A 14,548-nucleotide genomic window follows, 5' to 3' on the forward strand; every position below is an offset into this window, starting at 1 on the left:
GGTTAGACAGAGGACCAGGTAATGCCTGTGGGAGGAAGAGAAACCCCTGAGGGAGAAGATGAACAGGTAGTGTCCACCTTCTCTCAGCCCCCAGCTGTCCAGTGACTCATTCTCTCATTGCAAAGGTGAACAAGGGGTGAGGACTGCCCTAGGTCAGACAAAGCCCTCAGAATCTGCCCACACATCACAAAGGGGAAGACTTCCCTGAGTCAGACACAGCTCTCAGAATCTGCCCCACACCATCACAATATGTGTACACATCCAGGAGTACATTTGTTAAGTAAGAAACAAGATTAGGAAGAAAATGGCTCAATTCATTATCAACAATATATGAGCACCAGGACACACACCACTCGAAAGCCTGGCATGCCCAAGCTATGCTGCCTACGATTACTGCCTTTATGTGCTTTTGATGGTTAAAAAACAAAAAAAGGCAAAAAAGAAAAAATGAGAGGGAAAGTAGGGGTTGAGAGGGAAGGCCAGAAAGGAGCAGAGAGGAGAAGGAAGGGGTGGGGAAGGAAGAGGAGGGCAGAGGAAGGGAGGGGAAGAAGAGGAGAGGAGGAAAGGAAAGGGAAGGGGAGTGGAGGGGAGGGGAGTTAAGTTCCTAAAAGCAGATGAGGGGGTTACCCAAAGGGGTTACCTTCAAACTTCACTGACATGCAGATACTCAGCATGCTTAGACCTTAAGGTTTGGAGCATTCCAACTGGAACAAAACTCACCAGTGGCTATGGCCCAGTAAACGTCTGATCCATTCAGTAACTCACCACATGCTATGGGAGAATAAACCTGGGAGCCGGGAACTTGAAGCAGAATTCGGAATGGAGCAACTCGTGCATTGGAGTCCAACACTGCATCCAGAGCGCCGACCAGGCGACCTTCAAAAGAAAAGAGAGGAAAGTGCACCTGTGAGTACGGGCTGGCCAGCTCCTCAGGTGTGTGAGGTATATGGCTGCTGACTGACTCCATACTGGCGTGGTAGAGACTGTTTCATATCCAGTTCTTTGACTTACCTCACAAAGCCTGAGCTCCATGGAGCCAAGGGCTCTGTCTGCACCTGCAGCAGGACCTGCCCTGAAGGCACTAAACACCTATTTGCTGAATCAGTGAAGAAGTAATTGAAGGGCCCCAAACCAGTCACCCAACCTAGCTAAGGTGTTATGAACCAGTACTTAAATAAGCCGGAGCTCTGGAGTCAGACCGCCTGATGCAAATCCTGGCGTGGGGTGATCCTCACTGGCATGGAGCTCTGGGCTCCACATGCTTTTATTAGGGGTATATGTTAATTGAGGGGTGATAGAACAGGAAGGGATGATCAGGGGAGGACTTGAAACTATTGGAAGAGACCTTGAAACTGAAGTAGGAAAGATAGCCAAGGGAGAGGGGTGTGGTCTGCAGTATTCAGTAGCAAACATGATTCTTTTTTTAATTGCATTTTAGGTTTTGGGGTACATGTGAAGAACATGCAAGATTGTTGCATAGGTACACACATGGCAGTGTGGTTTGCTGTTTTCCGTCCCCTCACCTGTATCTGTCATTTCTCCCCATGCTATCTCTTCCCACCTCCCCACCCCCCCGTCCCTCCCCCATTTCCCCCCAAAGGACCCCAGTGTGTAGTGCTCCCCTCCCTGTGTCCATATGTTCTCATTGTTCAACACCCGCCTATGACTGAGAACATGCGGTGTTTGATTTTCTGCTCTTGTGTCAGTTTGCTGAGAATGATGGTTTCCAGGTTCATCCATGTCCCTACAAAGGACGTGAACTCACCGTTTTTGATGACTGCGTAATATTCCATGGTGTATATGTATCACATTTTCCCTATCCAGTCTATCATCATTGGGCATTTGGGTTGGTTCCAGGTCTTTGCTATTGTAAACAGTGCTGCAATGAACATTTGTGTGCATGTGTCCTTATAGTAGAATGATTTAGTCCTTTGGATATATACCCAGTAATGGGATTGCTGGGTCAAATGGGATTTCTATTTTTAGGTCATTGAGGAATTGCCACACTGTCTTCCACAATGATTGAATTAATTTACATTCCCACCAACAGTGTAAAAGTGTTCCTATTTCTCCACATCCTCTCCAGCATCTGTTGTTTCCCGATTTTTTAATGATCGCCATTCTAACTGGTGTGAGATGGTATCTCAATGTGGTTTTGATTTGCATTTCTCTAATGACCAGTGATGATGAGCACTTTTTCATATGTTTGTTGGCGTCCCGTATGTCTTCTTTTGTAAAGTGTCTTTTCATATCCTTCGCCCATTTTTGAATGGGCTTGTTTGTTTTTTCTTGTAGATCTGTTTTAGTTCTTTGTAAATTCTGGATATCAGCCGCTTGTCAGATGGGTAGACTGCAAAAACTTTTTCCCATTCTGTTGGTTGCTGATTCACTCTACTGACTGTTTCTTTTGCCGTGCAGAAGCTGCAGAGTTTGATTAGGTCCCATTTGTCTATTTTGGCTTTTGTTGCCATTGCTTTTGGCATTTTGGTCATGAAGTCCTTGCCTACGCCTATGTCCTGAATGGTTTTGCCTAGATTTTCTTCTAGGGTTTTTATGGTATTAGGTCTGATGTTTAAGTCTTTAATCCATCTGGAGTTAATTTTGGTGTAAGGTGTCAGGAAGGAGTCCTGTTTCTGCTTTCTGCACATGGCTAGCCAGTTTTCCCAACACCATTTATTAAACAGGGAATCCTTTCCCCCTTGCTTGTTTTTGTCAGGTTTGTCGAAGATCGGATGGTTGTGGGTATGTTGGATTTCCTCTGAGGCCTCTGTTGTGTTCCATTGGTCTATATCTCTGTTTTGGTACCAGTACCATGCTGTTTTGATTACTGTAGACTTGACGGAACGTATCTCAAAACAATAAAAGCTATTTACAACAAACCAACAGCCAATATCATACTGAATGGGCAAAAACTGGAAGCATTCCCTTTGAAATCGGGCACTAGACAAGGATGCCCTCTCTCACCACTCCTATTCAATATAGTACTGGAAGTTCTAGCCAGAGCAATCGGGCAAGAAAAAGAAATAAAGGGTATTCAAATTGGAAAGGAGGAAATCAAATTGTCTCTATTTGTAGATGACATGATTGTATATCTAGAAGACCCCATCGTCTCAGCCCAAAATCTCCTAAAACTGATAAACAACTTCAGCCAAGTCTCAGGATACAAAATCAACGTGCAAAAATCACAAGCATTCCTATACACCAGTAACAGACTTAAAGAGAGCCAAATCAAGAACGAACTGCCATTCACAATTGCTGCAAAGAGAATAAAATACCTAGGAATACAACTAACAAGGAACATAAAGGACCTCTTCAAGGAGAACTACAAGCCACTGCTCAACGAAGTAAGAGAGGACACAAACAGATGGAGAAACATTCCATGTTCATGGCTAGGAAGAATCAACATCGTGAAAATGGCCATACTGCCCAAAGTAATTTACAAATTCAACGCTATTCCCATCAAGCTACCAATGACCTTCACAGAACTGGAAAAAGCACCTTAGACTTCATATGGAACTAAAAGAGAGCCCACATAGCCAAGTCAATTCTAAGCAAAAAGAACAAAGCAGGAGGCATCACACTACCGGACTTCAAACTATACTACAAGGCAAACATGATTCTTATGCAAACCTAGAAACTGAGTTCTTCCTCTGTTGCTAACAAGGTGCATCTGCTTCAGAAGCATAGCAGATAAGGCACTACCAAGGCATCCCGGGGCTTTTGCAGACACAGAGTAATCAAGATTACTCCATATTCTGAGAACCTAGGCAAAGCCTGTGCAGTATCCCTGCCCTGCAAGGTTTTTCCTCCTTGCAAGCTCCCATCCGCAAAGACCCTCCTGGATCTTGTGAGCAGAGGTTGCCTCCCTTCTCAGAGATCTTACAGAAGTCCTCATGCAACCTCCATGTTGAGAAGGCATTCTGGGACCAAAGCAGTATTTCCTGCTCTGCAACCACCCTGTGGTGTTCTATGGTTTTACAGCGCTCTCAGATGGTCCTTACCTTAGGCCTCCTGTTGCCGCTTGATTTCTATTTTACTGCACCAATATTTGATACAGCTTAGTTCAGGGTACAAACTTCAGTGTACAATAAGCAAAGCAAGCTTCTAATTATTTAACTAGAATAACATAGGTCTGCCCCTGGCCATCTTGACCCACAAACGAGTATTCTGTGGAGATATATTCTGAAGCCATGCAAATTTCCTGTTCCTCATCAAATATTTCATTATTCACTTATTTATATCAGTATGGCCTCATGATTTTCTGTTTTATTCAATGGGTTATAATCTATTTCTATCACATAGTTTGATACTCTAATTGTTCCAGGTTTGGCCAATGGCAACCCTTCCAAGCAGGCTTCTGTGTCCTTCAGATATGACCCCATTGTTCTTCCTATTTTCTGGAACAACAAAATATTCCAACCTCATCTTGTAATTTCGCTACTCTGGCTCTGGAATCAGCCATTTCTCCAAAAAACTCTGGTTTATTTAGTGAAGAATGGTATTTAGAAGCCGGCATATATCAATAAATCCAGGAGCTGGTTTTTCAAAAAGATCAAGAAAATAGACCACTAGCCAGATTAATAAAAAAGAAAAGACAGAATAATCAAATAGATGCAATAAAAAACGATAAAGGGATATCACCACAGATTCCACAGAAATACAAATGATCATCAGAGATTATTAAAAACAACTCTATGCACATAAATTAGTAAACCTGGAAGAAATGGATAAATTCCTGGACACTTGCATCCTCCCAAGCCTAAACCAGGAAGAAGTCGAAACCCTGAATAGACCAATAACAAGGGCAGAAGTTGAGGCAGCAATTAAGAGCCTACCACCCAAAAAAAGCCCAGGTCCACATGCGTTCACAGCCAAATTCTACCAGACCTACAAAGAGGAGCTGGTACCATTCCTTTTGGAACTATTCCAAACAAACCAGAAAGAGGGAATCCTTCCCAAATCATTTTATGAGACCAACATTATCCTGATACCAAAACCCGGCAGAGACTCAGCAAGAAAAGAAAACTTCAGGCCAATATCCATGATGAACACAGATGCAAAAATCTTCAATAAAATACTGGCAAACCAAATGCAACAGCACATCAAAAAGCTTATCCACCATGATCAGGTAGGCTTCATCCCAGGGATGCAAGGCTTGTTCAACATACGCAAGTCTGTAAATGTAATCCACCACATAAACAGAACCAAAGACAAAAACTAGATGATTATCTCAACTGATGCAGAGAAGGCCTTTGAAAAAATTCAACAGCACTTTATGCTAAAAACCCTCAATAAACTAGGTATTGGTGGAACGTATCTCAAAATAATAAAAGCTATTTATGACAAACCAATAGCCAATATCATACTGAATGGGCAAAAACTGGAAGCATTCCCTTTGAAACCTGGCACTAAACAAGGATGCCCTCTCTCACCATGCCTATTCAATATAGTATTGGAAGTTCTAGCCAGAGCAATCAGGCAAGAAAAAGAAATAAAGGGTATTCAATTAGGAAAGGAGGAAATCAAATTGTCTCTATTTGCAGACAACATGATTGTATATTTAGAATACCCCATCGTCTCAGCCCAAAATCTCCTGAAATTGATAAGCAACTTCAGCCAAGTCTCAGGATACAAAATCAATGTGCAAAAATCACAAGCATTCCTATATACCAATAACAGACTAAAAGACAGCCAAATCAAGAATGAACTGCCATTCACAATTGCTACAAAGAGAATAAAATACCTAGGAATGCAACTAACAAGGAATGTAAAGGACCTCTTCAAGGAGAACTACAAACCACTGCTCAACGAAATCAGAGAGGACACAAACAGATGGAGAAATAGTCCATGCTCATGGTTAGGAAGAATCAATACCATGAAAATGGCCATACTGCCCAAAGTAATTTACAGATTCAATGCTATCCCCATCAAGCTACCAATGACCTTCTTCACAGAACTGGAAAAAAACACCTTAAACTTCATATGGAACCAAAAGAGAGCCTGCATAGTCAAGTCAATTCTAAGCAAATAGAACAAAGCTGGATGCATCACACTACCAGACTTGAAATTATACTACAAGGCTACTGTAATCAAAACAGCATGGTACTGGTACCAAAACAGAGATATAGACCAATGGAACAGAACAGAGACCTCAGAGGCAACGCCACACATCTACAACCATCTGATTTTTGACAAACCTCACAAAAACAAGCAATGGGGAAAGGAGTCCCTGTTTAATAAATGGTGTTGGGAAAACTGGCTAGCCATGTGCAGAAAGCAGAAACTGGACCCCTTCCTGACACCTTACACTAAAATTAACTCCAGATGGATTAAAGACTTAAACATCAGACCTAGCACCATAAAAACCCTAGAAGAAAATCTAGGCAAAACCATTCAGGACATAGTCATAGGCAAGGACTTCATGACCAAAACACCAAAAGCATTGGCAACAAAAGCCAAAATAGACAAATCAGACCTAATCAAACTCCACAGCTTCTGCATAGCAAAAGAAACAGTCACCAGAGTGAATCGGCAACCAACAGAATGGGAAAAAATGTTTGCAATCTACCCATCTGACAAAGGGCTGATACCCAGAATCTACAAAGAATTAAAACAGATTTACAAGAAAAAAACAAACAAGCCCATTCAAAAGTGGGTGAAGGATATGAACAGGCACTTTACAAAAGAAGACATACATGAGGCCAAAAAACATGAAAAAATGCTCATCGTCACTGCTCCTTAGAGAAATGCAAATCAAAACTACTTTGAGATACCATCTCATGCCAGTTAGAATGGCGATCATTAAAAAATCTGGAGACAACAAATGCTGGAGAGGATGTGGAGAAATAGGAACACTTTTACACTGTTGGTGGGAGTGTAAATTAGTTCAACCATTGTGGAAGACAGTGTGGCGATTCCTCAAGGACCTAGAAATAGAAACCCCATTTGACCCAGCAATCCCACTACTGGGTATATAACCAAAGGATTATAAATCGTTCTACTATAAGGACACATGCACATGAATGTTCATTGTGCCACTATTTACAATAGCAAAGACCTGGAACCAACCCAAATGCCTGTCAATGATAGACTGGACAGGGGAAATACGGCGTATATACACCATGGAATACTATGCAGCCATCGAAAAGAATGAGTTTGTGTCCTTTGTAGGGACATGGATGAACCTGGAAACCATCATTCTCAACAAACTGACACAAGAACAGAAAAACACTGATGTTCTCACTCATTGGTGGGTGTTGAACAGTGAGAACACATGGACACAGAGAGGGGAGCATCACACACTGGGGTCTGTCAGGGGAAAATAGGGGAGGGACGGGGGGGTGGGAGCTGGGGAGAGATAGCATGGGGAGAAATGCCAGATATAGGTGATGGAGAGGAAGGCAGCAAATCATACTACCATGTGTGTACCTATGCAACAATCTTGCATGTTCTTCATATGTACCCCAAAACCTAAAATGCAATTAAAAAAAAAAGAATACTCAAATTTTTTTTTAAAGGCAGCATATGAAAGCCAGGTATGCTCATGCTAATGGGTACTTCCACATCCCCTCAATGCACAGAGCCAGGCAATATAAGTCTATACATATATATGTGTATACAGGTGACCCTTGAACAACACAGGTTTGAACTGTATGGATCCACTAATACGTCGTTTCTTTCGCCTCTGCCACCTGAGACAGCAAGACCAACCCCTCCTCCTCTTCAGACTACTTAACATGAAGATGATCATGAGGATGAAGATGTTTATGATGATCCCTTCTACTTAATGAACAGTAAATATATTTTCTCTTCATTATAATTTTCTTAATAACCTTTTATCTTTCTTTATGGTAAGAGCACAGTATATAATACAAATAGCACACAAAAATGTGTTAACCAATGTTTTATCAGTAAGGCTCTAGTTAATAGTGGGTTATTAGCAGTAACATTTTTAGGGATTAAAAGTTACATGTAAGGATTTTTGACTGCATAGGGGTTGGCACCCCTAGCCCCAGCATTGCTCCAGGGTCAACTCTAAATGCATTTATATACTTAAATACACACACACACACACACACACACACACACACACATATTTGTTTATACATTTACATCAATTTGTATTTTCATATATATCTACACAGAGAAAAACGATTTCACACCAATACCTCCAACTGCAACCCAATACCACAGAGTTCTCATTTCTTTCCTTATTTGTAACCCCTTCTCCAACACCAAGTAAACTGGCTTCCATTATTCTGAAAAAAAATTTTTTAGCCAGGCGTGTGGCACATGCCTGCAGTCCTAGCTACTCAGGAGGCTGAGGCAGGAGAATCACTTGAACCTGGGAGGCGAGGTTGCAGTAAGCTGAGACTGCACTACTGCACTCCAGCCTGGGCGAGATAACAAGAAAAAAAGGGACAGAGGCTCACTCTGTTGCCCAGGCTGGAGTGCAGTGGCACAATCTCGGCTCACTGCAAACTTTGCCTCCCAGGTTCAACTGATCCTCCTGCCTCAGCATCCGAGTAGCTGGGACTACAGGTGCATGCTACCACACCTGGCTAATTTTTGTATTTTTAGTAGAGATAGGGATTCACCATGTTGGCCAGGCTGGTCTTGAACTTCTGACATCAGGTGATTCACTTGCCTTGGCCTCCCAAAGTGCTAGGATTACAGTCATGAGCCACCACCCCTGGCTGATTGTCAAAATATTTACTTATCTGATCAGTCCTCCTGTTGCTACCAATATCCCCTTCCCCAGCAGAGGACCTCTTCACCCCATCCAGGGTACAACACACCCCACCCCTACAATCTCCTTAATCTGCCCACTCAATAACCCTCAGAAAAGAAGGAAGAGCACTGGGCTTTTATAGCAAATACTCCTTAGGCTGCTCTGAAATCCTGCCTTCTTCCTGGTTTGCTCCTAAGTTCCAGATGACAAAGGGGGCCGGAAACCTGTCTTTTGGATAAAGGGCCTGCCACTTTAATACAGAACCTTAACCACCGCTCAGGGGAGCTCAGTGATGAGGAACATCGGGTTAAAGCTGTGATGGCTCACACCTGGGATTGTGATGGCTCAATCCACCACTCTGGGAGGCTGAAGCAGGTGGATCACCTGAGGTCAGGAGTTCCACAGCAGCCTGACCAACATGGAGAAACCTCATCTCCATAAAAAAAAATACATATGTTTTCCAGCCTGGGCCTCGGACCCTACAGCCACCGAGATGTTGATGCCTAAGAAGAACCGGATTACCATTTATGAACTACTTTTTAAGGAGGGAGTCATGGTGGCCAAGAAGGATGTCCACATGCCTAAGCACCTGGAGCTGGCAGACAAGAATGTGCCCAACCTTCATGTCATGAAGGCCATGCAGTCTCTCAAGTCCTGAGACTATGTCAACGAACAGTTTGCCTGGAGACATTTCCACTGGTACCTTACCAATGATGGTATCCAGTATCTCCATGATTACCTTCAACTGCCCCTGTAGACTGTGCCTGCCACCCTGCGCTGCAGCCATCAGAGACAGGTAGGCCTCAGCCTAAATGTCTGGAGGGTGAGCAACCTGCAAGACTCACAAGAGGGGAAGCCAACAGAGATACCTACAAACAGAGTGCTGTGCCACCTGGTGCTGACAAGAAAGCCAAGGCTGGGGCTGGGTCAGCAACCGAATTCCAGCTTAGAGGTGGATTTGGTCATGGACGTGGTCAGCCACCTCAGTAAAACTGGAGAGGATTATTTTACATTGAATAAACTTACAGCCAAAAAAAAAATTTTTTTTAAATATCTATATATATATATATATATGTTTTAAAAAAAAGAAAATTCTTTTCTGGTGAGTTGGCCTTTGTTATGGAGAATGTCCTGAGGATACTGAACAAGGATTACCCTTCTCTAGTAAGAAAGTAACTCCATCTAGCTTTCTAGTCTTATTAGGGGGTGTAAGGGTAGAAAGAACAGAAATCACTTGTGAAGGTCACACCCAAGGACACAGACCCATGGAAGACTGAGATTGATGCTATAATTATAGAACTCTTTCCCTCCCCCACACCTGACCACCACAGCAACAGGCTCCAGTATGACAGTAAGGACAGCTGGAAGTACTGCAAGGTTCATACTCTATTTGAGAAGGAGTTTTTTGTTGTTGTTGTTGTTGTTGTTGTTTTAAATTTTTTGTTTTTAGTTTTTTGTAAAGATAGGGTCTCTCTGTGTTGCCCAGGCTGGTCTCAAACTCCTAGACTCATAAAGTTCTCCCACCACGGCCTCTCAAAGTGCTGAGATCACAGGCATGAGTCACCCTGATCAGCCAAGGAGTTCTTAAGCCCAAAGACGTCCAGGTGCAGTGGCTCACGCCTGTAACCCCAGCATTTTAGGAGGCCAAGGAGGGCAGACCACGAGGTCAGGAGTTCGAGACCAGCCTGACCACAATGGTGAAACCCTCTCTCTACTAAAAATAAAAAAATTCGCGAGACATTGTGGCACGTGCCTATAATCCCAGCTACTCAGGAAGCTGAGACAAGAGAATCGCCTCAACATAGGAGGCGGAGATTGCAGTGAGCCGAGATGGTGCCACTACACTCCAAGCCTGGTGACAGAGTAAGATTCTGACTCAAAAAAAAAATAAAAATAAAAGAAGCCCAAAGACAAAAGGAAAGACTATAACAAGGACACCTGAGGAATCTGAACGTTTTGGCACCTACAACTACAGTGAAGATGAGAAGATGAAACACTGCCCAAGTCTGAGCCAAAATAACACAAAGCTCATACTTACAGACTATTTTCTCAGTTCCTATTACTCAAAATATTATGCCTGGCATTTGACGCCCCCCCCCAAAAAAAAAACCATAATGCATGCTAAAACAGTCTGAAAGGGTAAAGTAAGCATCAGGATGAAACTCATGACACAATCTTGGAATTGTCAGACAGTATTTAAAATAACTGCAATAAATAAGTTAAGGGCTCTAATGAAGAAGGTAAACAAGATGGAAGAACAGATGGGTAACATAAACAGAGAAGTGGAAAAACTCTGAGGAAGAATTAATAAGAAATCCTAGATGTGAAAAGAAAATCAAGGAAAAATGAAGATTGCCTTTGATGGGCTCATCAGTAGCCTGGACACAGTCAAGGAAAAAAAAATCAGTGAGCTGGAAGATAAGTCAATAGAAACTTCCCAAACCGAAAAGCAAAGACAGAGAAAGAGAGACAGCACAAAGGATAGAACATGCAGCAATTGTGGAACAATTCCAAAAGGTACAAGATGTACATAATTGGAATAATAGGAAAAGAGATAGTAATCATTTGAAGTGATAATGGCCAGGGATTTTCCAAAATTAATGACACACACCAAACCACAGATCCAAAAAGAACATCAAGCAAAATAAATGTCAAAAAAAAAAAAAAAAAACCTCTAGGTAAATCATATTCAAATTGCAGAAATGAAAGATGAAGAGAAAATCCTAAAGGAAGACATGTGGGGAAAAACAGCTTGAGGAACAAAGATAAGAATTACCGCAGACTTCTTATTTTAAAAAAGCATGTAAGCAAGAGAGTAGAGTACAATATTTCAAATGTTCAAAGGAAAGAAACCCTAGAATTCTATATCCAGTGAAATTATCTTTCCAGATTGAAGAAATAGAGGCTTCCTAAACAAAAACTGAGAAAATAATTTCCAGCAGACCTAATTAGCAAAAAATGTTAAATGAAATTATCCAGAGAAAAAGAAAATGACATAGGTCAGCAGAGAAAAAGAAAATGACATAGGTCAGCAACTGAAATCTACATAAAGGAAGGAAATGTGTCTGAGAATAAAGGTAAAAATATTTTTTCTTATTCTAAATAGATCAAAAAGATAATCATCTAAAGTAATAATAGTAAGAATGTACTAGGGATCACAGCACATGTATAAGTGACATGAATGATAGTGAAGTCATAAAAATGGGATAGAAGGCTTGGAAATATTGTTTTAAAAAACAAAAAACAAAAAACAAAAAAAAAAAAAAAAAAAAAAAAAACACCTGTATTTAGAGTGGGCCCAGTGGCACAAACCTGTAATCACAGCACTTAGGGAAGATCACTTGAGGCCAAGAATTTGAGACCAGCCTTGGCAACAAAGTGAAACCCCATCTCTACAAAAAATGTAAAAATTAGCTAGGCATGATTGAGTGCACCTGTAGTCCCAGTATTTAGGAGGCTGAGATGAGAGGACTGCATTAGCCCAGGAGTTGAGGCCATAAAGAGCTATGATTGATCACACTACTGTACTCTAGCCTGGATGACACAGTGAGACCCAGTCTCGATAAAATAAAGAAAGCTGCATTTAATGTGAAACGGTATTGTACTATTTGAAAGTGAATGTAGATTAATTTAGAATTTATATTGCAAACCTTAGGGCAACTACTACAAATTTTAAGGAAGTACAGTTGACATGCTAAAGAGAGCAAATAGAATCGTATAAAATAGTCAGTTAAAACCAGAGAAGAGAGAAAAGGAGAGGTTTTTTAAAAAATAAAGAACAAACCAATAAATAAATAGGAGACTTAGACTCCCACACAGTAATACTGGGAAACTTTAATACCCCACTGTTAGACAGATCAATGAGACAGAACATTAACAAGGATATTCACGCCGGGCACGGTGGCTCAAGCCTGTAATCCCAGCACTTTGGGAGGCCGAGGCGGGTGGATCACGAGGTCAAGAGATCGAGACCATCCCGGTCAACATAGTGAAACCCCGTCTCTACTAAAAATACAAAAAATTAGCTGGGCATGGTGGCACGTGCCTGTAATCCCAGCTACTCAGGAAGCTGAGGCAGGAGAATTGCCTGAACCCAGGAGGCGGAGGTTGCGATGAGCTGAGATCGCGCCATTGCACTCCAGCCTGGGTAACAAGAGCAAAACTCTGTCTCAAAAAAAAAAAAAAAAACAAGGATATTCAGGACTTGAACTCAGCTCTGGATCAAGTGGACCTAGTAGACATCTACAGAACTGTCTATCCCAAATCAACAGAATATACATTCTTCTCAGTGCCATATGGCACTTATTCCAAAATCGACCACATAATTGGAAGTAAAACACTCCTCAGCAAATGCAAAAAAACTGAAAACATAACTGTCTCTCAGACCACAGTGTAATCAAACTATAACTCAGGATTAACAAACTCACTCAAAACCACACAATTTCATGGAAATTGAACAACCTGCTCCTGAATGACTCCTGGGTAAATCATGAAATCAAGGCAGAAATCAAGGAATTCTTTGAAACCAATGAGAACAAAAAGACAACGTACCAGAATCCCTGGAACACAGCTAAAGCAGTGTTAATAGGGAAATTTATACCACTAAATGCCCACATCAGAAAGCTAGAAAGATCACAAACGACACCCTAACATCACAATTAAAAGAGCTAGAGAAGCAAGAGCAAACTAATCCAAAAGCTGGCAGAAGACAAGAAATAACTAAGATCAGAGAAGGACTGAAGGAGATAGAAACAAGAAAAACCCTCCAAACAAAACAAAACAAAACAAAATCAGCGAATCCAAGGTTGGTTTTTTGAAAAAATTAACAAAATAGACCACTAGCTAGACTAATAAAGAAGAAAGAGATGAATTAAACAGACACAATTAAAAAATGATAAAGGGGATATCACCACTGACCCTACAGAAATACAAACTATCATCAGAGAATACTACGAACAGTTCTACACAAATAAACTAGAAAATCTAGAAGAAATGGATAAATTCCTGGACACATACACCCCACCAGGACTAAAACCAGGAAGAAGTCAAATCCCTGAATAGAACAATACCAAACTCTGAAATTGAGGCAGTAATTAACAGGCTACCAACCAAAAAAGGCCCAGTACCAGATGGATTCGCAGCTGAATTTTATTGGAAATACAGAAAGGAAAGGAAAGGAAAGGGAAAAGGGGAAAAAGGGAAAAGGAAAGAGAAGAGAGAGGAGAGAGGAGGGGAGGGGAGAGAAGGAAGGAAGGGGCAAGCAATGAATAGAAAACAGTTACAAACATAGTAGATACTAATCCAACTACATCAATAATCCCTTCAAGACCTGGGTGCAGTGGCTCACACCTATAATCTCAGTAGTTTGGGAGGCCAAGGCGGGCAGATCACCTGATGTCAGGAGTTTAAGACTAGCCTGGCCAACATGGTGAAACCCCATCTCTACTAAGAATATAAAAATTAGCCAGATGCGGTGGTGAGCACCTATAATCCAAGTTACTTGGGAGGCTGAGGCAGGGGAATAACTTGAACAGGAGGCAGACATTGCAGTTAGCCAAGACTGTGCTACTGCATTCCAGCTTAGGTGACACAGCGAGATTCCATCTCAAAAAAAAAAAAATTGCTTCAAGTATGAATGGCCTAAGTACACCAACTAAATGAGATTTTTAGAATGGATTAAAAACTAAACAAAAAACAAAAAACATAGCCCAACTGTATGTTGTCCACAAGAAACTCATTTAAGACTCAGGTTAAAAGTAAAGGAATAAAAAAGAGTAAAGGGTTATGGAAAAAGATATATGTACTATGTTAACATTA

The 14,548-nt window shown here is 41.4% G+C and overlaps 1 protein-coding gene and 1 pseudogene across 3 annotated transcripts in view; one reads left to right on the forward strand and one right to left on the reverse strand.

Moving 5' to 3' along the window:
- Nucleotides 1–14,548, reverse strand: part of TBC1D8 (TBC1 domain family member 8) — a 139,228-nt gene that overhangs the window by 75,808 nt on the left and 48,872 nt on the right. The window contains exon 2 of one of the 3 annotated variants that reach the window (XM_003938047.4): nt 766–876. In XM_003938047.4, coding sequence (XP_003938096.1) covers nt 766–876 — 111 coding nt within the window. Of the gene's footprint in view, nt 1–720; nt 877–14,548 lie in introns of those variants that run through there. The other 2 variants (XM_003938048.4, XM_074404262.1) reach the window with 2 other exon arrangements.
- LOC120361808 (small ribosomal subunit protein eS10-like) lies at nt 9,225–9,722 on the forward strand (annotated as a pseudogene).

This window comes from Saimiri boliviensis, chromosome 1, assembly GCF_048565385.1.
Source record: "Saimiri boliviensis isolate mSaiBol1 chromosome 1, mSaiBol1.pri, whole genome shotgun sequence".
NCBI lineage: Eukaryota > Metazoa > Chordata > Mammalia > Primates > Cebidae > Saimiri > Saimiri boliviensis.